Source organism: Nomascus leucogenys, chromosome 2 (genome assembly GCF_006542625.1).
Source record: "Nomascus leucogenys isolate Asia chromosome 2, Asia_NLE_v1, whole genome shotgun sequence".
Classification (NCBI taxonomy): Eukaryota; Metazoa; Chordata; class Mammalia; order Primates; family Hylobatidae; genus Nomascus; species Nomascus leucogenys.
In genome coordinates this window covers 5723771-5747680 of record NC_044382.1, presented here as the reverse complement: position 1 = coordinate 5747680, position 23910 = coordinate 5723771, and the positions used below count along the sequence as shown (strand labels likewise).

The 23910-nt window shown below is 51.4% G+C and overlaps 1 protein-coding gene across 1 annotated transcript in view; it reads left to right on the top strand.

The window, feature by feature from the left end:
• The window catches only part of ERGIC1 (endoplasmic reticulum-golgi intermediate compartment 1), a 118847-nt gene that overhangs the window by 79717 nt on the left and 15220 nt on the right, over positions 1-23910 (top strand). The window contains exons 5-9 of the mRNA XM_003273242.3: positions 1064-1188; positions 10082-10186; positions 12623-12683; positions 18284-18384; positions 21339-21461. Of these exons, the coding sequence (XP_003273290.1) occupies positions 1064-1188; positions 10082-10186; positions 12623-12683; positions 18284-18384; positions 21339-21461 (515 nt within the window). The remainder of the gene's footprint in view (positions 1-1063; positions 1189-10081; positions 10187-12622; positions 12684-18283; positions 18385-21338; positions 21462-23910) is intronic.

Genomic DNA, 23910 nt, shown 5'->3' with positions numbered 1-23910 from the left:
AACTATCTGAAGGCCGGGAACAGTGGCCTACACTTGTAATCCCAGCACTTTGGGAGGCTGAGGCGGGTGGATCACCTGAGGTCAGAAGTTCAAGACCAGCCTGGCCAACATGGTGAAACCCCGTCTCTACTAAAAATACAAAAAAAATTTTTTTGTATAGGCGGGCACCTATAATCCCAGCTACTTGGGAGGCTGAGGCAGGAGAATTGCTTGAACACAGGAGGCGGAGGTTGCAGTGAGTCGAGATCGTGCCATTGCACACCAGCCTGGGCAACAGAGCGAGACTCTGTCTCAAAAAAAAAAAAAATACTGCCCAGGCGCGGTGGCTCACGCTTGTAATCCCAGCACTTTGGGAGGCCGAGGCGGGCGGATCACGAGGTCAGGAGATTGAGACCACGGTGAAACCCCGTTTCTACTAAAAATACAAAAAAAATTAGCCGGGCGTGGTGGCAGGCGCCTGTAGTCCCAGCTACTCAGAGAGGTTGAGGCAGGAGAATGGCATGAACCCGGGAGGCGGAGCTTGCAGTGAGCCGAGATGACGCCACTGCACTCCAGCCTGGGCGACAGAGCGAGACTCCGTCTCAAAAAAAAAAAAAAAAAAAAAATACAAAGACTATCTGAGATACAAGAGATAACATTTATTAAGCACTTTCCACCTAGCGTTCATCAGACCCTAAGCATTTTCTACGTCTATGAACTATTTGATCCCCATAATCTTTCAAGGAAGGTTCAATTATGGTCAACCCCCCATTTTACAGAGAAAGAAACTGAGGCATCCAGAGGTTAAGTACCTGAGGCAGGACCCAGATTCAGAGGACCAGTATGGCAGACCCCATGGTGGCCCCGGGACCCCTACTATGCACTGCCTCCCCTTAGCCTCACATTTAGCAGAGTCATTACCCTGTCCCCTGTAGTCTTTGGACCCCAGACCATGAGCTCCTGGAGGTCCCCAGCCCGGCCTGCCGCTGGAATGGATGAATGAAGGCTCCCAGAGAGAACAGGCTGGCCTCCATCCTCCCGTGTCTCTGGGTTTGTGACTTTTGTCTCCCTTTGGCTCCTGCAGTGGTTGGGCTTGACATTCAGGATGAGATGGGCAGGCACGAAGTGGGCCACATCGACAACTCCATGAAGATCCCGCTGAACAATGGGGCAGGCTGCCGCTTCGAGGGGCAGTTCAGCATCAACAAGGTATGGAAGCCCTGCCTCAGCGCTTTCTACCTGCTCCCCTTTCCTGCTGTCTCCCCGCTCCCTGGAAACTGGTTGTGGAGGCACTCACTCAACCTGACCCCAACACAGCCCCCAGCAAGCGAGGGTTTGTGTCCAGCTGCCTGGCTGTTCCTGCTGAGAATCTGGATGGAGGGTCCAGGCTCCCTGGGGTTTTAAGCCCCTGATGGCTGGTTCAGGAAGGAGCTACTCTTCTCTCCAATGAGGGAGACAATGATGAGAAGACCTGAGGATTTGCAGCCCCCAGCCCTGGGTTCAAGTTCCAGCTCTACCCCCTCTTGGCCCCTACAAGTCACTTGACCCATCTTAGGCTGAGGATGTGATGGTGAAAATAATATCACGATACCACCCACTTCACAAAGTTTGTGTGGGGATTAAATGAGCTAATGCGGATTCATTCATTCATTCAAAAAAATTTTTGAATGAGCATGTTCTCTGTTCCAGGGTCGCTGATAGGCTCTGGGGCAGCATTCCTGGGCTGGTGGGGCTTCCATTCTGGTGGAGGGAGACAGTCTACAAACCAGAAAGCATCAGGGATGCCAAGTGCAGTGATGAGGAATAAAGCCAAGGGGAGTGAGATGAGGTGGGCTTGAAAGTACCTTGTCCGCTCTGAAGGACCATTCAAGGTTCACTGTTGTTTTGTCCTCAGAACCAGGAGCTTCAGATCCTAAGTCAAGTGGGTGAACACAGTGCCCTTGGGAGGGCCGAGGCACCCGGTGGCAGCTGGCAGGGTTTTGCTCAGCACGTGCCGGCCTTCCTGGAAGCTCGGTACTGTCACAGTGGAGCCTCTCAACAACGCTGTGAGGCAGCACCATTTGACAGGTTAGGATGCTGGGGCCCAGAGAGGTTAAGTGTCTTGCCCGAGGTCACACAGCTATCCGCATGTCCCACAACTCCCCTTCCCAGCCCCAGCCAAACTGAGCCACTGGCCACTCCTAGCTTCTCCTTGTCCCTCCTGCAGCCTCTGCTCAGAACGCCCTTCCTCCAGACCCTGACACCTGAGCTGGGGTTGCAAACTCACTGGCCACATCCAGCCCAAAGATAAATTGTTTGTCCAGTATAGCATTTAACTGCATCAGAACCAGTATGAAAAGATCAGGAATCCAGATTTCTGGCTTTTAAAAGTCAGAGGCTCTCACTACATTGGGTCCGTGTTCCCGCTATGACAATGACCTGGCACCAATGGGCATTGTTCCCCTTTAGAGAGGGTGTGTGCTGTCCCTTCCCACAGTCCCTGGTAGGTGGCTGGAAGGCCAGGCCTAGTCATCTTTCAAGCAGGGTGGACTTCTTACGTGATAGTTCAGGGCCCCCTTAAGTGCTAAAGCAGAAGCCACAAGGCTTTCTTAAGGTTTCAGCTGTTGCTGGGAGAAATCTGCTGCATGTTATGGGTTAAAGTGAGTCTCGTACCAGCCCAGGCCCTCAGGAGGAGGAGACTACCAGGAGGCAGGGATGCTGGGGGTCACGGTTCACTGGGGGCTCTCTCTGCCCATGAGCTGCCACACAGCACCTTTGCCATGCCCCGTAATTTGGATTTTATGGTGGTTGTGATGGAAAGCCATTTGAGGGTTTTGAACAGGGAGGCAATGTAATCAGATTTATGCCTTAGAACTGGACTATCCAATAGGTTGCCACCAGCCACATAAGGCTATTTAAATTAATTCAAATTAAATAAAATTTACAATTCAGTCACTCATTCTCATCAACCACATTTCAAGTGCTCAAAGCCACGTGCTGGCTAGGGGCCACAGCGTTAGACAGTGCAGAGAGAAAGCACTTCCATCGCTGAGGAAAGTTCTGCTGGACAGCACACCCTTAGAAGGATGGCTCTGGTGGCTGGGCGCGGTGGCTCACGCCTGTAATCCCAGCACTTTGGGAGGCCGAGGTGGGTGGATCACGAGGTCAGGAGATCCAGACCATCCTGGCTAACATGGTGAAACCCTGCCTCTACTAAAAATACAAAAAAAAAAAAAAAACAAAATTATCCGGGCCTGGTGGCGGGCACCTGTAGTCCCAGCTACTCAGGAGGCTGAGGCGGAAGAATGGCATGAACCAGGGAGGTGGAGCTTGCAGTGAGCCAAGGTCGCACCACTGCACTCCAGCCTGGGCGACAGACCAAGACTCCATCTCAAAACAAACAAAAAAAAGGATGGGGCTGGGCTGGAGAGGGTTGCAGGCAGTGGTTGTGGCAGTGGAGCTGGGGAGATGCGGTAGGATTAGGGAAGTAGAATCAATAAGACTCAATGAAGAATCGGATGTGGGGGTGAGGGCACATGTGGAATCAAAGAAACCTTTGACATCTTTGTCTTGACAACCAGGTGGTCCTGTTTCTAGACGTGGAAGCTGAGAAAAGCCTGGATTCTGTGGGAAGTAGGTAGGGCTGGGCATTGGTCATTCCACTATGGTTTCCTTTGGTGCCTTTTGGGGTTCCCATTAGGTGTCTACAGGGAGAGGTGAAATTGGAAGTTGGAGGTGTGGAGAGTTCAGGAGAGGGTTCTGGACCACAGATGTTGAGGTGGGAGTCATCAGTGAATAGATGATGTTGGAAGTCATGGGTCCTCAAAGTGGGGGCTCCTTAAGCCTCCAGGCCAGCAGCATCAGCATCACCTGGGAGATTGCTAGGAATGCAGATTCTCAGGCCCCCCTCAGACCTGCTGACTCTGTGCTAGAACAAGCGCCCCTCAGAGATTCTGATGCCACTGAAGTTTGAGGAGCACTGGTTTAAGCAAGATTACCTACGGAGAGGCCGTAAATCCGTGTTCTAAACCTGGGGTCCACAGACACCCCCAAGAAGAGCGGATTGAATGCAAGAGATCTATGAAGTTGGATGGGGGAAAAATTGACATCTTTATTTTTGCTAAACTTGAACTAAAGTTTAGCATTTCCATCTGCCATGAATGTAGGCCACAAACCATAGTAGTATTAGTGCCTGGGACCTCCTCAACAACAGAAATTGCCGATATTTATAGCACATTACAGTTGTTGCAGATAATTTCCAGAGACTGTTTATATGCGCCACTGTTTTAAAATTACAGTGATTGGCCAGGCGCAGTGGCTCACACCTGTAATCCCAGCACTTTGGGAGGCCAAGGTGGGTGGATCACTTGAGGAATTGAAGACCAGCCTGGTCAACATGACAAAACCCCGTCTCTACAAAAAAATACAAAAGTTAACCAAGCCTATGCTTGTAGTCACAGCTACTCGGGAGGCCGAGGTGGGAGGGTCTTCTGAGCCCAGGAAGGTAGTGGCTTCAGTGAGCTGAGATCGCACCATCACACTCCAGCCTGGGTGACAGAGTGAAACCCTTAATCAATCAGTCAATAAAAATTACAGTAATTATTAGACCCACCACTAGGTCATCTTATTTGATGCATCAGTAAAGCAGCATATTCAAATGTGGATTTTTAAATATTTTAATTACTATTTAAATATCTCTTTACTTTGTAATCCTATGCATTTTACGCATTAAAACATTTTAAGCATTTAAAACATAGGTATCATTAGACCGGCAAAGGATCATCCTTGGCACCAAAAGCCTTACGAACCTAAGGTCTGGAGAGAATTGCAGTTTGAGGACTGAGTTCTGGCGCCCCCCAGTCACTTCAAGGTGGGGAGATGAGGGGGTAACAAAAGGTGCAAGAAGGGGCAGTCAGACAGGAAGGAGGAAGCAAAGGCTGGGCGGAGCCTGCAGCCTGGAAAAGAACTTATGTGTAGATATCAAAGAGCAGGACTGGCGCTGCCAGGCTCAGGAAGCAGGGTTGGAATGGACAGTGATCTAAGTGCTGCAGAGAGTGCTCCAGAAAACGCTGATGATGAGGAGAGAAGGGGCCGCTGCAGGAGCCACGTCCTTACGAAGCAAGGGGAGCCAGATGCAGGCCACAGATGGGGGTTTAAGGCCTTGGAGAGATTCACAGTGCCGGCAGGCAGATGGGGGGATTGGTGGGGGACCTCTGCTGGGCCTCTGTCCCCACCTCATCCTCTTGGGGAACCACTACTCACCCACAGGCCTCAGCTGATGTGAGCCCCTCAGGGGAAGTCCTCCCTCCCCTTCCCTGCCCGCCCACATTCACGCCCCACCACGCCCCTCATCACACTGCAGCTGCTGCCTGTGCCTCGTCTTTGACTTGGCCTCTCCCTTTGACCACTGCACTCAGGCTTTCATGCTATTGAGCATCCACCTTACGCCTGGCTCTGTGCTTGGTGCTGGGCTGCAATGGGAGAGAAACAGCCGTGCTCCCTGCCGTTGGTGGCCCATGGTCTATAACGGGGGGATAGCCAGTGCTCAGGTAAACAGGAAATGTGTGATTTTGATAAAGCAGCCGTGAAGAGAATGACGGGGTGCTGTGGTGGAGAATGAAAGAGGAGACCCCTGAGGTTACAAAGGAAGCCCTGTCTGAAGACTGAAGATGAAGTTGAAGATGCACAGATGAACAGACGCACACGCACACCTCCTCATTGTGGGCCCCCCGCCCCCAGGGAGATGCAACCACCTGGGCTGAAAAAATATATATGCCCCAGATGGTGATCAAGAAGGGATCGTGCTTATTCAAGCACCTGGAGTGACAACCCACGAGACAGCCCTGCCACCAAGCCCTCCCACCTCTTGGCAAACATGCCCGAGACTGCAGTCTGCTCCCCTTAGAATGGGCTGTGCTGGAGCCCCCAGCCAGCTCTGGGTGAACTTGTCCTTTGGGGTCAGACAGACCTGTGGTCAAGGATCCCGGCTCCCATGGTCACTGGTTGAATGACTCTGGGCAGTTTAGCTTCTCTGAGCCTCAGGTTCCTCATCTGTAAAATGGGGATAATAATACCTCACAGGCTATGAAACATCAACAAGCTCTGCAGCAGAGACTGGACAAGAATCCTGGCGTGCCTTATCTCCCATCAGTGCAAAGTTTCCATGACCTCATCAGCTGGCACCCACCTTACAAGTGCGCCTGTGAAAGGCACATGGAGGGCGTCCAAGAAATGGGCCTTCTCTGGTCAGGGGAGTGCCAGAGAGTCTTTGAAAAGCTCACACCAGCCTTTCTTAGACCCGCGTCATGGCTGCCACGTACTGAGTTCTTACCCAGCCCTTTCCACGTATTAGCTCCTTTAGTCTTCACAGTAGCCTGGAGGAAACTGAGGCACGGGAGGTTAAGTGACCTGGTCAAGGTCACGCAGCCAGGATTTTAACGCAGGCAGCCTAGCACCAGGGCCCTGGCCCTCTGAGCTCACTGCCTGTGGCTGCTTCTCCCAACATCTTGGTTACACATGTCATGACCAGCTGTGTCTGTGTGCCCCAGGTCACAGCCTAGGGCACCCTCTGCCCCAGACTCCTGGAGGGAGTAGAGACCGTCCCCCACCCCAGCCCAGCCACTCTTCCTCGTTAAAGATCTGTGCCTTTGAGGAACCGCCCATCAAGAGGTGCTCAAAGAAGCCACCAAGGTCCGTGTGCTGTGATGGCAAGGTCAGCAGCCAGCCCCCACACCTCTCTCCCAGCATCAGGCTGAGACTTGTCCCATGGCCTCCTTATCCGACCCCCAGGAAGTTGGCCAGCAGCCAGATATCAGGGTTTGCGTGTTTTGAGCAGTAGCGGCAGCCCCACCTGAGACCCCACGGTGACCTCGTTTCATCAGCCAGCCCCGCAGGAGGAGGACAGGATGGGGTGAGGGGTATGGGGCCTGGCTCCAGCTATATGTTTTTAAAATCCAGCAGAGACACTGACGTAGGTTCCTAAGTCACAGGCTCTAAAAGCGTTGCTGTTTCTTTCTTCAGCCCAGCATGTGCTGGCATGAGTCAGCCACCTGTGATGGATTTGGTGTGGAGGGGGAGTGGGTTCCTGAGTCACAGCCTTGCGCGGCCCGGCAGGGGTGGCAGGTGCTGAGGGGACAGCCTTCTTGACTCACTTCACTCCAGGAGCACGAGGCCCAGGCCCCAATCCCAGTTCTGAACTCTGCCATGGCCCGATCTGCGGAAGGCCCTGTGTCACTGTGTAGAAAAACTCTGGGAGGACACGCCTTATGGCTGCGGGTTTCTTACTCCCAGGGGTGGCCAGCAACAGGGTCTTTAGTCTGACTGTGCCTCGTGACTGTTTGATCATGAAAATGTACCCAGGCATTATTTTTATCGGTGAAAATGAGGCATAAATGTTAAAACCCACAGTGGGCTTTTCGTCACGCCCTGCCTGTGAGTGTTCCCTCTCCCGGGAGGGCCCTTCTTGGTTGGCTCCAATGACAAACGTGTTCACCTTACAAACCGGATTTGAGGCCAGCTGTGGGCTGCTTTGCATGCATCACCTCAATGAATCCTCCCAGTAACCTTCTGGCTTTATGCCCATTTTGCTGATGGAGAAACTGAGGCACGGAGTGGTTACTGACCTCGCCTAAGGCTGCCCAGCTAGGAAGTGGGGCTGGGCTTGAGGCCGCGTGTAGGACTCAGAGCAACCGCTTCCCCATGGGTTATTGGGTCCCTGAAGCAGGCGATGCTGTCCCTCGAGGGAGATCTTGCCATGCTGTTGTTTCTGCTCCACTCCTGACCCAGCAAGTGTCCCTTCTCCACTGTAGCCTGCAGCTCGCTCCACTGTGAGTTTGCTGAGGCCGAGGCCACAGGCTGTCAGCTTGATGCCTCCCCTGTCAGTCACAGGCTCAGGCCCTGCTGAAGTAGGAATATTCCTGCAGGAAGTCCACAACTTCGTGTTTGAAACAGACATGCTTACAAAATCAGACTTCGATGGGCTGCTGCACAGTAAGCTATATTCCCTCCTTGGACACAACTCGCACAGTCTTCATTGGGCTGGAATAAGGTAACCCCTGAGTTTTGCAGTGTGGCATTTGGGGACCTTTGATAAACAGCCCCAACTCCTCCCTTGTGCCTCTTTGTTTCCTGCTGCTGCCAGCACCGCCACCTCCATCTCATTTGGAGTTCAATAATACCAGACTCTTTTAGTTCCTTAGACAGCCCACATGCTGGGCAGTTTCTATCCTCTGCACCTGTTCATGCTGTTCCCTCTGCCCAGATGCCATTCGCTCTCTTCCTGAGTAATGCAGACTCATCTTCAGAGCCTTAACACAGGATGTCCTTCCCCCTGGGAAGCCCTCCCTGAATACAGCCCACACCCTCAATTGAGCTGGGGGCCTTCCCTGTAACCCACATGCTCTGCAAATTCCTCTGGGCCAGGGTGAATCCCACAGAGTCTCATTGTCTGTTCCAAGTCTGTGTCACAGGGGCTTGGCCAAGGCCAGATTCTTGTCTGCTCATCTCCCCAGTCCCAGCATCTCCTGAAGGACTGGCACCATGTGGCCATCAGCCCAGGCTGCTGAGGTAGATGGCATCCAGGCATCAGAGGAGGGAGCAGCGCGTCCAACAGACGTGAGCTCAGACTGCAGCTCTTGACATGTGACCTTAGCAAGTTTTTTCACTGCTCTGAGCCTCCATTTTCTTTTCTGTAAAATGGGAATTATCGGATGACAAAGTCAAAGGATTCAGTGTCATTTGTTTAGTCATTCATTCATTCAATAAGTGTCTATTGATCACCTGCTATGCGTCGGAGTCTGGGGAGCACAGCATGGCGTGGACATGCTAATGGGAGGAGGCAGACGAGAACAAGATGGGTGTGAGATGGCAGGTGATCCCACAGGCTGTAGCAGGTAAGGGGATGGGGAATGGGGGCCAGGGTGCTCTTTTACACAGGTGGACATGGAGGGCCTCTCTGTTGGGCCCTGAGGGGCCGAGGGAGGGCCATGTGGAAGAGGGTCCCAGGAGGGGGTGCAGGGACAAAGGCCTGAAATGGGGCCACACTGGATGCTGTTCCCGGCACAGCAGGGAGACCAGACAGGAAGCAGCAGAGGACACAGCGGCAGGAGGCCAAGAGGTGGGGACACAATGCTTGGCCAGTGGCCATATGTGACCTGTGGGCCACCACGAGGACATGGACCTGGACTCCGAGAGAATAGAAGCCGTGGAGGGTTCTGGGCAGAGGAGTGATGAGATCTGATGTAGGGTTTAGAAAGATCTTAACAGTCATTATTGGGGAAAGGCCCAGGCTGTGGGCAACGTGGAAGAAACTGGGAGCCCAGGGAAGAGCCTGCCGTTCTTGTCCATGAAGAGACGACCTTGGACCAGGGCAGCAGAGAAGAGGTCAGGCGCCAGGTGTGTTTGGAAGGTGGAGCTGACAGGGTTTCAGCTGATGGATGGGATGTCGGGAGTGAGAAATGGGGGTTCCAGGATCATACCAAGGATTCTAGTCTGAGCATCTGGGAGGAGGAGGAGGAGGAGGAGGGACTTCGTGCTGAAACAAGGAGAAGCCACATGGTTGTCACCAGCATCCTTCGTTCTGTAAATACTCATCCAGCACCTCTTGCTGGCTTGGCTTTGCAAGGGCTTGAGACCCAGGGAAGAGATGAGGCTACCACAGTCTGTCCATCAGGGATCCCCTGTCTAGGGCACTGGGGCAAACTTGGGTAGGAAATGATAGAGGTTTGGGGTCCAAGGAAGCCCCATTAGTCTGCAGGCTCAAAGGTCATCCCCCAGCTGACTGTGGGGTCAGCCGCCCAGAATCCACAGAGCTGGAGGGGGAGCAGCTGCCATGAGTCCTGGCTTTGTGCCCATCGCCTAGATGGGCACTTCACATGCACCCTCTCACCAGATAGTCCTGGCAGCCCCCTCGGAAGCTATGGTTGTGCCCCCATTCTGCAGATGAGGAGCCTGAGGCCCAGAGAGATGGGATGACTCCTTTGCACAGTTGAGAATGATACAAGCAGGATCCAAACCCAGATCTGCCTGATTCCAGCGTCCTCCCTGGATCACACAGGGTGAGGCCCCAACGTTCCGCCCTCTGGAGAAGTCAACCAAACTCCTGAAACTCACATTTCTACCCCAGGTCCCCGGCAACTTCCACGTGTCCACACACAGTGCCACAGCCCAGCCACAGAACCCAGACATGACGCATGTCATCCACAAGCTCTCCTTTGGGGACACGCTACAGGTGAGCAGGGGACACTCGAGATGGCATGGCAGGGGGTGGGCCTTCAGGGGGCTCTGTCACCCAGTGCCCTCTGCCCTCTCTGGGCACAAGGAAGAGTTACCCTTAAGGTGACATCTAAGCCAAGCCTGGAAGGGTAAGAAGGGTTTCACCAGGAACAGAACAGGGAAATGGGTCGTAGGCAGGGGGTGTCTCAAACATCACCCCTCTCCTAGAGCACCCAGCTGGCGGTTTTCATATGAAAGACTCTCAAGGTTACTTTCAGAAAAATGGATCACTAAGCGTATGTGACACGGCATGTTGTTCTGTGCCGAGATGGTCCAGGGCACAAGGGCTCGCTTGGCAGCTGAGAGGGCCCAGAAGCACTTGCCTGAAGTGGGAGCCGGCAGGTGGGGGTGTGTGGGGTGCAAGAGACCCATGTTAGATTGAAGAAGGTGGAGAATGAAGGTCTGGTTGGTGACTCAGAGCACCCATCTGCAGTGAGGAAGATGGACCCAGGAGACAAGACTATAGGCAGGGAGGTGAGGGAAGGGCCCAGACCAAGGCAGCGTGGAGGGGAGAGGAGCAGAGGAGGAGCTGAGGAGGGGGGAGCAGCGGTCTCGCATTGCCGCATGCAGGGGCAAAACAGAAGGACACAGAAACTACAGTCCCAAGTTTAGTCATTAGTGGGGTGGAAATCTGATTTTTTAGAAAATGTACAAAACTTAGCTTAGGGCCCATCCATCCATTCATTTTCTGTCCATCCATCTATTCAACAAATATTTACGAAGTACCTACCGTGTGCCAGGCCTTGCATACCTTGGTGAGGACAAACATGGTTCCTGCCCACCTGGGGCTTCCAGTCTAGGGGGGAAGACAGATGTTGATCAAATAATGGTACAGGCCGGGCGTGGTGGCTCACGCCTGTAATCCCAGCACTTTGGGAGGCTGAGGCGTGTGAACTGCTTGAGGTCAGAAGTTTGAGACTAGCCTGGCCAGCATGGTGAAACTCCGTCTCTACTAAAAATACAAAAATTAGCCGGGTGTGCTGGCAGGCACCTGTAATCCCAGCTACTCAGGAGGCCGAGGCAAGAGAATGGCATGAACCTGGGAGGTGGAGATTGCAGTGAGCCAAGATCGCACCACTGCACTCCAGCCTGGGTGACAGAGTAAGACTCCTCTCAAAAAAATACAAAATAAAAATTTAAAAAAATGGTACAAATAAATGTGAGATAAAGCCATGACACATGACAATGGAAGAGAACATTCTAGCCTTCTTGTCTCCGTAACCACCGTTCTCATGGGTTAGAAATGAAGCCTTCACACGGTCGGTCTCAAGACAGCAAATAGACAAACTTCCTTTTCCTTGTTGAGGAATTGCAGTTCCTTCCAGTTGTTGAGGAATTGCTTGTTGAGAACGTGCAGTAGTGTTAAGTACTCAGTAAACATCAGCCGCCTGAGACTAGGATCAGGGATTACGCCGCCCCGCTGCTGCCTGCTGCTCCTGGAGTGGCCATCTCCACAGAATCATGTCCCCACCTACCTCTCTGATGTCTCCTCCTTCCTTCTATTCTAACACCTCGCTCTCCTTCCTCCTGGGGGCCATGTGGGCCTGTCTTTGTACTCAAGCCTTTGTGCATGCTGCTTGCCAGTTTAACTTCCCACTTTCCTCCAGATCTTGGTGTCAATGTCATTTCCTCCAGGAAGCCCTCCAGGGTGTCTAGCTCGATAACCCATGTTAACCGTTCCCATGGTAGCATGCTCCATTTACCAGGTATGCCTTGTCCTTCTTTAGATGTTCCTTGAGGCCAACCTGGTTTTCCATGGTCTTCAGAGAAAAGGTGGGATGTGGTTTTCAGCCCCACTCTACGGCAGCCCACCCCGCTGCCCGGAGGAGGGTTCTCTTCACACCTGCTATATGTTTCCTGCACCAGAAATGATGGGGGGCCCACAGCTCTGGGGCACCCCTGCCTGGACTCCTCTATGGGCCTTTCAGAGGACCTGGGATCTCAGGAGAAACCTTCTGGGACCCAGAATCCACGTTCACTTGAATTTTCTGTGTGACTTCATGGAAAGAGTCCAGCTTAGTGTCAGACAGACCTGATTTCAGAGTTTAGCTTAGCCACTTGCCAGCCAGGCAAGTTTTGGTGTCTTTCCAAGCCTTGATTTGCTCTTCTGTAAAATGGGCCCAATAATACATCATTAGGGGCATGAAATGAAATTATATGAAGGGGCCAGGATGGAGCAGCACATAGTAGGGGCTAGAGATGGGCAACAAGCTTGTGCCTACTGTATGCCAGGCCCCTACTGCCTCTTGCTCCCCGCAAATCTGCTGGAGCCCCCTTTTATACACTGGTAGGGTTCCTAGACCAGGTGGCACCTGGCCATCCCCCACAACCAGGGCCAGGCCTGGAGGTGGAGGTGTCCTGGGGACCATCCCCTCACTGCATTTTTCCACAGGTCCAGAACATCCATGGAGCTTTCAATGCTCTCGGGGGAGCAGACAGACTCACCTCCAACCGTATGTATCCCTGCTGGGAACAGCCTTCTGCTCCAAGATGCCCAGTACAGCAGGCGGGGAGGGGGAGGGCAGAGAGGTGGGGCTGCCTGTCCAGCACCCACTCCAAGGCAGGGAGGCTGCTGCTCACACTCCATTCCCACAGCTAGCCAGTGGGAGGGTGGACCTAGCCCCGTCCAGACCCAGACCCTGACAGAGAAGGAAGAAGGCTTGTCCCGGGGCACAGCAGATGCACGCACACAGTGGATACCAGCTATTACCATTATTGTTGCTGTCATCACAGCCACATCATCATCCTTAGTTGAACTAATTACCTAAGATCCCACAGGGAGCTATGGCAGAACCAGAATCTGTTCTGGCTCCAGGTCACACTGTGAGAACAGGTCTGTGGGTGGCCCAGTCAGCTCTGACCACATGGCTGCCTCCCCTACACCTCACTCTCCTCCTGCTCAACTCCTCCCATCGACAGTGGCTCCTCCTAGAGTTCTCGCCCTCCTTAGCTCTCTGGCACCTTGGCCCAGATCAAAGAGAACAGCACATCTCCACATGCAGACAGGAGAGCATGCATGCCTGTGCGTGCACACCAACACACATGAGCTCACATGGCCTCAGACACATGCACAGAATGGGCCCGGGAGGCCTGTCTGCCCAAGCAGACCCGCAGACGCACTGCTGCACAGGGTACCTGGATTTTTCTTATTTCCTTACCTGAGCTCACCTTTTAACCCACATCTTTTTTTTTTTTTTAACCCACATCTTTTCTTATTATTTCCTGAAATGCGTTTGCTCTCCCATTGTCAGGGATCCAAGGCAAAGAAAACATCCCTCTGTGACCTGCCCCCTGACAAATCAAACCTCATTTTTCTGTGTCCCTGTAAATCCTGTTCCATAAGCAGAACTCACTTTTCTTTTTTTCCAAGGCATGGATTGCAGTTTACCATCTGCTTTTTGTACTTGACCTTATTACATAGACACAATTTTCTTACTTTCCAGTTGTAATGGGAGCACAGTTGTCCATCTTGCAGCTCTGCTGTGCTTTTTTTTTTTTTTTTTTTTTTTTTTTGAGACAGAGTCTCACTCTGTCTCCCAGGCTGGAGTGCAATGGCACAGTCTTGGCTCACTGCAACCTCAGCCTCCCGGGTTCAAGCAATTCTCCTGTCTCAGTCTCCCGAGTAGCTGGGATTACAGGTGCCTGCCACAATGCCTGGCTAATTTTCTGTATTTTTAGTTGAGACAGGGTTTCACTGAGGCCAGGCTGATCTCGAACTCCTGACCTCAGGTGATCCGTCCCCACTCTGCTCTGCCTTTCTAGGGCATTGTCTTCTCACTGAAAGCATCTGTCGTTTCCTGTGTTTCACTGTGGCAGTAATGCCTCTGATATGTACAGGGTTGGCGCTCTGTTACCCGATTGCTTTCCAGCTGTGTCTGGTTCCCATTCATGCTGCCTCCAGCAACGGATAAGTATACAGCAGCACCTCCTTATTTGAATGCAAATGTCTGGTTGTAATAGAGGTAGATGATTCTTGGTGTGGTGCTGCGGCCATTGTCGTTTTGTGTCACGGTAACATGTCATCCGACGTTGGCTGTCCACAAATGTCTGCAGCTACGATGGACCCTCAGCTGCTAGACAGGAAAGAGGATCAAACTAAGAAGGCCCAGAGTATGCAAGCAGAGAGAGAGTGTGGACAGAAAACCCTGCCTTCTCCAGGGTTAGTGATGAAAGCCATCTCAGGCTGGCTTAAGTGGAGAGAAAAAAGCATGAGATCAAGCAATGGACAGCCGGGAAGGGCTGGCTTTTATTTCCTCAGCTTCCAAGCTCAGTCCCTGGCACTGGGCCTTTGCCTTTGTAGGTCCCTCTGCGCCCAGGTCTTGTTATGGGGGTTGTTTCTTGGCATTAAGGTCTCAGTTCAAATGCCACCGCCTCCAAGAAGCCCTTGCTGGTCACCCTATCTAAAGTAACCCCCACTCCTAAGGACAACCCTGTTTTTTCTTCCTAGCATAAACCACTCTCTGAAATCACCTTGTTCTCTCAGTCAGCTGCTGCCCTTGGCTGTTGCACCAGCTAGAACATAGCACTCTGCCTTGTCCACTGCTTTGTCCCCAGGACCCAGCCCTGTGCCCAGGGTATAGTGGGCATATAATCGATGATAAGAGGCCTGGAGGCCACTGTGGAAGAGCTCCTGCCAGATAGTGGTGGAGTGTGGTCATGAGGACCTTGGCCTCCAGTGTCCCGCTCCACGCTTTCCCAGCCCTGTGGTCTTCAGAAAGTCATTTAACGCTGCTAAGCCTCAGTTTCTGCATCTGTAAAGTGGGAAGAATCCTCTCCACCTTAAGCCTTGCCATGAGGATTAATGAGATGCTTATACAGAGTTTAGTATACAGCCTGCCACATTGAGTGCTCAATAAATGTTGGCCGTTCTCTTCATTGTCGTCAGCAGCTAACTTCAGGAACGAGATCCCCTAGGGCAGAATCTAAGGAGAACCTTTCCTATATCGAATTGTATCTTGTATTGTGATACTGAATTGTTTAACTGGTCCCGAATGATATAACTGGGATGAAACCAGCTTGTCATGTATATGTGTACACATAATATGGGCTGTCATATATATATGTGTGTGTGTGTGTGTGTGTGTATAAGTATACGCACACATACATATATGTGGGCTGCTGGTTTTAAGAATGCAGATTCTGGGCCCCACTCCAGTGGTGGGATAGGGATGAAACAAGATTGGCCATACATTGGTAATTGCTGAAGTCGGGAAATGGGTACGTGGGAGTCCATTATACGATTCCCTATGTTTTAGGTTTGAATTTTTCCATAAGAAGATTTTGCGGGTAGGGGAGGAGGGAGTGAGCCTGAAGGGAATGTGGGCTGGCCTAGACCAGGTTGGAGCCAGCAGTCTCTAGGAATAGTCAACTCACAAGGAATCCACATGGGTGTAATTAACTGCAGTGTCTCCAGTGGGCATTTGGCAAATTGTATCAAAGGCCTTAAAAATGGTCATTGCCTTTGAGTCATCAACTGTACTCATAGGAGAGTAAGCTAAGGAAATAATTAAGAGAGTGTACAAAGATCTAGGAAAATAATGTTCATTAGGTCATTGTTTATAAGAATGAAAATGAGGAACCACGTCAGTGTCCAGCCATAGGGGGTTGACTGAGCATGGTAACTGCCCAAGATGAGCGAGGTGTGTCAGGACCTTGCTGGCAGTCAGGCAGCAAACATTTATTGAGCACCTACTGTATGCTGGGCATTGGGCTAGGTTCTGGGGATAGAGAGATGAATAAAATGAACTCCCTGCAGAGCTTATGTTCTGTGCCTTAGACCTGAAAAGTTGTTCATGATGTTCAGTTCTTAGAAAAAGATACAGTATGGTCCTATTTTAGGAAAATATAAATATATGTATAAACATGTCTGGCAGTTTATATGTGAGAATGTGAACCATAGTTTTCTGAGGATGGTGAATTTATGGTGATTTTTGTTTTGTCCTTGGTGATCACCTGTGTTTTGTACAATTTTTTTTCTTTTTTTTTTTTGAGATGGAGTCTCGCTCTGTTGCCCAGGCTGGAGTGCAGTGGCGGCTCACTGCAACCTCCACCTCCTGGGTTCAAGCGATTCTCCTGCCTCAGCCTCCCTAGTAGCCGGGACTACAGGTGTGTGCCACCAGGCCTGGCTAATTTTTGTATTTTTAGTAGAGATGGGGTTTCACCATGTTGGCCAGGCTGGTCTCGAACTCCTCACCTCAAGTGATCCTCCCACCTCGGCCTTCCTAAGTGCTGGGATTACAGGCATGAGCCTTGTGCAGATTTTAACAAGAAATATTACAGGGGTGATTTTGATAAGGAATTCACTTTTTCATTCCTTCAAGTTTTTAACCTAGGGCAATAGGCGTTTGGACACCACTGTCAGGCGTGGTCTTGGGCTCTTGTTTTAAAAATGCAAATTCTGAGCTCCACCCTTAACCCATTTAGTGGGATGCTCCTGGAAAGAGGTCCAGGTGTCTTTTAATCACAAATGATTCGACTGCTTCTGACATCTGAGAACCATTACAGGGTTGAACAGAGGGATGTTGGAGTCTTCGTGGACTTGGCTCTGTGGCTGCAGGACTTTTCTCGGGTTTTCAGAGGAACCTACTCAGAACAATTCAGGAAGCACTTCCTTTGCTTACTGAGCTATGGCTTTGGCAGGAAGGGGCAGGGAGGGAGTGTCGGGGCAGTGAATGCTGTCTGCATCCCCAGCCTTCTTACAGAAGAAGACTGACTCAACTCTGCGACCAGGCTTAGAACCCACAGGCCTTAATTTCTGTGTTATTTTAGCTCTGTAGTCCGTGACCCGAGATTCTGGAAGGCCCATGAGCTTCCTGTAAGCATCCCAGAAGGCCCAGGAGAGTTCATCTCTTTCCTGAGTGATATTTGGCAGCTCTGGGCCAGCATTCTATCAGCCCAGCATTGGACTCCAGTTACCTCATGCTTATCAGCAGCTAATTCATCTGTGCTTTCATTCATGCCCCTGTCCAGTCATCCTTCCATCCATTCATTCATTCAGTAAGCATTTGCCATGCTCCACTTGGTACCAGGCCCTGCACGGGGCTCTGGGGACACAGAAATGAGTAAGGCTCCATCCCTGCCTTCAGCAGCTCCCCCATCCAGGAAGAATTGATCTGCCGTTGATTTCTTTCCCCATTTTCAGTTCATCAGTGCTTCGTTGGTGCAGTTTTTCTGGTTGATAGGCTCTTTGCTTTTTAATACTGAAACCTAGTTTGTTTTCAGAGTAAAACTATTCAAACAATGTCAGAGGGTGTACAATGAAATGGGATCTTTCTCAAATCCTGCCTTCCTCCCCAGAAGCTAAAGCTGCCGGTGGTTCCTTAGGCATCTTTCCAGATAATTCTCCTATATATTTACATGGATAGAGAGTGTCTCCTCCTCCCCCAATCCATGGACACATGTGTATCCTGTCCCATGACTTGGTTCTTTTCCCTGTTGGAGAATAGCTGCTCCTAGCACCCACTCTTTTTTTTTTTTTTTTTGTGTGTGTGTTTTGAGATGGAGTCTTGCTCTGTCACCCAGGCTGGAGTGCAGTGGCGTGATCTTAGCTCACTGCAACCTCCGCCTCCCAGGTTCAAGCGATTCTCCTGCCTCAGCCTCCTGAGTAGCTGGGATTACAGGCACCTGCCACCACGCCTGGCTAATTTTTGAATTTTTAGTAGAGACGGGGTTTCACCATCTTGGGCAGGCTGGTCTCGAACTCCTGACTGCAGATGATCCACCCGCCTCGGCCTCCCAAAGTCCTGGGATTACAGGTGTGAGCCACCGCGCCCGGCCAACATTCACTCTTTCATGGTTGCTCTGTTGATGGACATTTGGGTTGTTTCCAGAATTTTAATAATGTATACAGTGCAGGAGGAAAGATCCTGATGGATAGAGTCTCCCAATTCCCGGTATCCACGGGGAGAAGATGATGAGCAGCTGGTTGGTGGTAAAACTGGGGAATGAGCCCCCTGCCGTGCCCAGGGAATATAGGCTTAGGGTTGAAATGACACAGAGCTGTCAGCGGGCAGTGCCCATCCCCCTGCTTCATTCTGCTGTGTCCTTCCCGCAGCCCTGGCCTCCCACGACTACATCCTGAAGATTGTGCCCACGGTTTATGAGGACAAGAGTGGCAAGCAGCGGTACTCCTACCAGTACACGGTCGCCAACAAGGTGCGCGGGCGGTGGCTGGGCCGAGCTGTGTGCGGCGGCGCCCTCTGCTGACAGAGAGCAGAGACGACAGGCGGCTGCACCGACGCACTTTCTTCTGGTTGCTTTCTGGAGGCCTTTCCTGGGGGTCAGCTTGGGCCAGGCGCTGTCTCTGGGTAAAACTGAAAGGCCCAGTCCCTGCCATGGGGCAGTCTCAGAGTCAAGGAGAACAGATCTAACCAGGAGATAGGGTGTGATGCGTTTGAGAAAGAGCAGGTAGGCTCCGTCCTACAAAGGTCCTGGGGTTGCAGGTCTTAAACAGACCTGCATCTGGTCCGAGTCCTTTAGACACAGACCCCTGGGTGCTCAACACAGACAGACACTCCTGCTCTCGGGGCACAGGCACTTTACCCAAACTCATGAGGCTGCTGAGTCACACCATGATGGCTGTTGATTAATTTGCTGTTGATTGACAGGGGTGTCCCCAGGACCCCAACACTCAAAGCCATGGAGAAGACGCCAGGCCTTAGTGGGCAGCAGAGCATGGTCAGAGTCTGCAGAGTGGGATGACCCAGCAATTAGTGGTCTCAAGACAAGACAGCCTTGGGCTTCCCCGGGGGTAGCCCACCAATGGGACATGAATACTTGAAACCTGTTGGTTGAAATGCCCCTGCTAGACCCTGGTGGATGGGTTTTTCCCACTTACCACCAGGACTGTCCTTTTTCTTCTGTTCCAAGGCTGCCCAAACCCCTTATAAGTGATACCTGTTTAGCTCAGTTAATTACAACAATAGTAGGAGGCATAGCTGTCACTCACTGAGTACTTCCTGGGGGCTAGACGTGCTAAGCTCTCTTCCTCCATCATCTTCTCGATCATCATGACAGCTCTGATGTTGAGACTGTTATTGAGCCCATCTTGTTGATTTGGCCATTGAGGCGCTGAGAGGTGGTTGTAGAGCTATAAAGTGGCTGAGTGGAGATTAGAGCAGGTTTTCCTTGGGCTCCAGAGCCTGGCTTCTTTGTTTTTTGTTTTTTTTTTTTTTTTTTTTTTTGAGACGGAGTCTCGCTCTGTCACCCAGGCTGGAGTGCAGTGGCGCAATCTCGGCTCACTGCAAGCTCCGCCTCCCGGGTTCACGCCATTCTCCTGCCTCAGCCTCTCCGAGTAGCTGGGACTACAGGCGCCCGCCACCACGCCCGGCTAATTTTTTGTATTTTTTAGTAGAGACAGGGTTTCACCGTGGTCTCGATCTCCTGACCTCGTGATCCGCCCGCCTCGGCCTCCCAAAGTGCTGGGATTACAAGCGTGAGCCACCGCGCCCGGCCAGAGCCTGGCTTGTTGATCACCTCACGCCTCAGTCTGAGGAAGGGGCTGTGCGTCTGCCCACCTGCGAGCTGCTCTCTGTCCAATGACTTAGTCCCTGTGTTCTGACTTACCCTAAATTGATGTTCCCGGGAGCCCTGTTTCTTTTATTCACTGTTTCACAGGGGGCATCTCATTGTAACCCTCACATGCTCATAGCAGCTAAGAGATGGAAAAGCACAGATGCAAGCTCAGGACCACCCTGCAGTTCAAATTCCAGCTCAGTCATTCACTAGCTATTGACCGGGGACATGTCACATAGCCACTGTGTGCCTCAGTTTACTCATTCATAAAATGGAGATGATACTTTATAAGAGTGCTGTCACATGAGGCAATGTTTTCAAAAATGCCTAGCCCACCAAAAAAAAGCCTTTAGGTAAATGATACTGACTGCTGCTATTTTTCACTCTTTTTCTCTGTCCCTCAGCTCTGGGTTGTGACCCAGACAGTCACCCTGCCCCAGCAGCTCTCCTGGAGAAAGCTGGTCTTCCCTTACTCAAAGCTCCTTTTCCCAGTGCTTTGGCAAGGCCCAGCAGCCAGAACAGCTTGCTCAGCTTCTCTATGGCTGCAGCCGCACTCTGCCCCGGGAACAGGCAGCAGTGACCCAGTGGGAGGTCAGGGCTCAGTGTTACTTACCCCTGGAGCGGCCTGGGCTCCCTCAGGCTCAGCATTTGGGGTTGGGGGTACCCAGTGGTTCAATTTGGCCTCCAGCTGTTACAGACTTTAGCACCTTGAAGTGCCCAAACTGGAGAGATCCCAGGGGTCATCATCCCAGGCCCATCCATGTTCAGATGGGGAAGCCAAGTCCCTGAGGGAGGGAGGGGCTGGCCCAAGGACGCACTGTTAGTTCAGCCTCTTAGTATCCTTAGTCCCTGCTGTGTGCCTTCTCAGGAAGGTTGGTGGCAGGGTGGGGCCTTCTGGCTTTGCAGTTCAGTCTATTCCTCTGAAGAAGCTAGCCCACTCCCCACACAGCATTTACACCCATCACACACACACACACACTGGGACTCCTGCTTATTCATCATGTGTGGCTCAGAATGTCCCCTCCCCAGTCTCCCAGATGCCTCCCAGGAGAATGGGTCATTCATTCATTCCCCTCAACTCTCCATGTCCCTCCATCCCACATGCATGATGTCACAGTGTTAGGGATATTCTTATGTCTTCCTCCTTCTGCAGACTGTGACTCCTTCTGGGGAAAGGGCAGGACTTGCTCACCTCAGGGTCCCCAGCAGCCAGCCATGGGCCACCACAGTGGAGGTGTTCTGCAAACCATTGTTGAATAAATGAATGGATTTCGCATGGCCTAGAGGCTGAAGGAGGCAATAGCCAAAAATTGCACTTTTCCTTTTACAGCTCTGCTTTCTAATTTATTTTCTGATTCTGGTGCTGCTTGCAGCTCACATGGTCAATTTCTAAACAAAAATGCCCAGCTGTGCACGGCAGAGTTTAGGGCCTCCAGGGGAAGGGATGTGAGAGAGGGAGTGGGGGAGTCTGGCTTCGTGGGGCGGAGAGGGAGGAAAGTCCTTTCTGGAGGGTTGCTGGGGGGCCCTCTGCAATCCGGTCCCCACCCACCCTGAGACACAGTTTGTACTTCTGATTCTCATATCCTTTACCCCAGGAATACGTCGCCTACAGCCACACGGGCCGCATCATCCCTGCAATCTGGTTCCGCTACGACCTCAGCCCCATCACGGTCAAGTACACAGAGAGACGGCAGCCGCTGTACAGATTCATCACCACGGTGAGTGGCCTGGGGCAGTGGGCCAGGCCCTGAGCCAGCCACCCTGCGCCTGCTCTGGGCCCCTTTCCTTGGCGCCCCTCACCTGTTCTCGCTGAAACAGGATGCAGCCTGCAGGGCTAGGGGCTCTGGCTGGGCACAGGAGGCTTCGACCCCAAGGATGCTGAGAAATGTCAGAAACACATCAGTATCAATGACATTTTGTCTAGAAAGTGTTTTCCAGAGGGGAATGCCCTGAAATCCATTTAATTCCTGAAGCAAATCTCCATATGGTTCCACTGGATGTTTAGGATTTTCTCCAGCTTTTTATTGTTATGGAAATTATTCTTAGCAGAGTTTACCCTTTAAGGTGTAAATTTTGCACCAAAGATTTAACTCATTTTTTTTCCAGGTCTAATTTCCAGTTATAGCTGCTGAGAGGGTCAGATTTTTCTCTTTCCTTCCTCCCTGTTCTCTATTTTTTGCCATGGTCTCTGCCACGTCCAGTTTTCTCTAGGGCAGCTTCAAGCTGATGGTAGTTTTCCTGTATGCTGATTATTTCTGTCACATCTACTGTTTCCTGGCCTCCCATTCAGAAGGTTCTTGGGGTCAGAACAGGAGGGTCAGGGTGCCCTACTTCACCCAAGAGACCCAGGAGGTACTGAAGAAGCCAGAGTTAGCTGAGGTGGAAGAGACAGGGTGGCTATCCCTACTTCACAGATTTGGAAACTGAGACCTAAAGATAAATACAGCATTGAGAGGCCCTTATGCTTCTGTACTTCTTCATACTTGTAACGATGGTTCAAGATCAAGGGTCTTGGCTCTTTCATTTCCCACAATAACTAGGTCAGTATCAGTCAGGACTCTGTTACCGAAGATCTAGAACTAGACCTTGAGCTGGCCTGAGGAGTAGAAGGCTTCAGGCATGGCTGGATCCAGCCTCAAACGTTGCCAGGAGTAGGTCTCTGTCTTCAGATCTGCTTTCCTCTATACTGGCTTCATCTTCAAGTAGAATTTACCAGTAGAAATGGCCTTTTTCTCAGTCATTCTAACCAAGTCCTAGATAGGACAGAGCTCTCACTGGCCCAGCTCAGGCTTCATGCCATCCTTGTGGCCTGGGAAATCAAATGCTCTGGTTGGCCAGGCTTAGGCCTTGTACCCTCTCTGGTGTCAACCCCATCCAAACCACAGGGACACAGATTGTGAGGAATGAGGTTTCTCAAGAGAAAAGGCAGGGGCCAGCTACTGGAAGAGGAAAGAGTGGGTGCCAGGAGGCAGAACAGTGGATGTTGTGACAGGGTCTCTGCCTTCTCATCTGTGACGTAAGAACGATCATCTCTGTTCCTGCCACCTCCCAGGGCCTTGTGGGACTCAGAGGAGATCGTGAAAGGAGAAGCTGTTTGCAGATATGAAGAGCCAAGTAGTACGGGGCACAGTGGCTCACACTTGTAGTCCCAGCACTTTGGGAGGCTGAGGCAGGAGGTTCGCTTGAGGCCAGGAGTTTGAAGCCAGCCTGGGTGACATTGTCAAAGCTTGTCTCTAAGAATCTTCTTAAATTAGCTGGATATGGTGGTGCACGCACCTGTAGTCCCAGCCACTGAGGAGGCTGAGGTGAGAGTATCACTTGAGCCCAGGATTTTAAGGTTAGAGTGAGTCATGATCGTGCCACTGCACTCTAGCCTGGGCAACAGAGCGAGACCCTTTCTCTAAAAAACAAAAAACCCCAGAAAACAGACAGAGAGATACAAAGGGTGTCATAAGTCTGGTGCTTACGTGAGCCTCAGAACAGTTTTTTGCTGTTCTCTTTGACCACATAAAAGTTAGAAACTTCTGTTCAACAAACGGCACATAACATAAAGCAAAAATCTCACACGCAGCTTGGGAAAAGATACTTGCCATACATATGGGAAAGGGGTAGCCTTCAGAATTCGTATGTAAAGAACTCCTAGAGATCAGTAAGAAAAAGTTAACAACCAAAAAAAATAGACAAGGCCAAGGACCAGCTCTTCACAGAGGAGATGATATTGGCAGTGAAAAGATGCCCAAGTTCACTAGAAATTGGAGGGATGGGATTTAAAACAAGACTCAATTCAGGCCAGATGTGGTAGCTCACACCTGTAATCCCAGCGCCCTGGGAGGTGGAAGCAGGAGGATCACTTGAGGCCAGGAGTTTGAAACCAGCCTGGTCACTGCAGCAAGACCCCCTCCCTACAAAATAAAAGTTAAAAAATTAGCTAGACATAGTGGCACATGCCTATAGTTTCAGCTACTTGGGAGGCTGAGGTGGGAGGATTGCTTGAGCATGGGAGGTTGACACTGCCATGAGCCATGATGGTGCCACTGCACTCCAGCCTGGGCAACAGAGTGAGACCCGGTCTCAGAAAAATAAAAAAATTAAAAGACCCAACTGAATCCTATTGGACTGACAGAAATTGAAAACTTGCCTGGCTCACACCTGTAATTCCAGCACTTT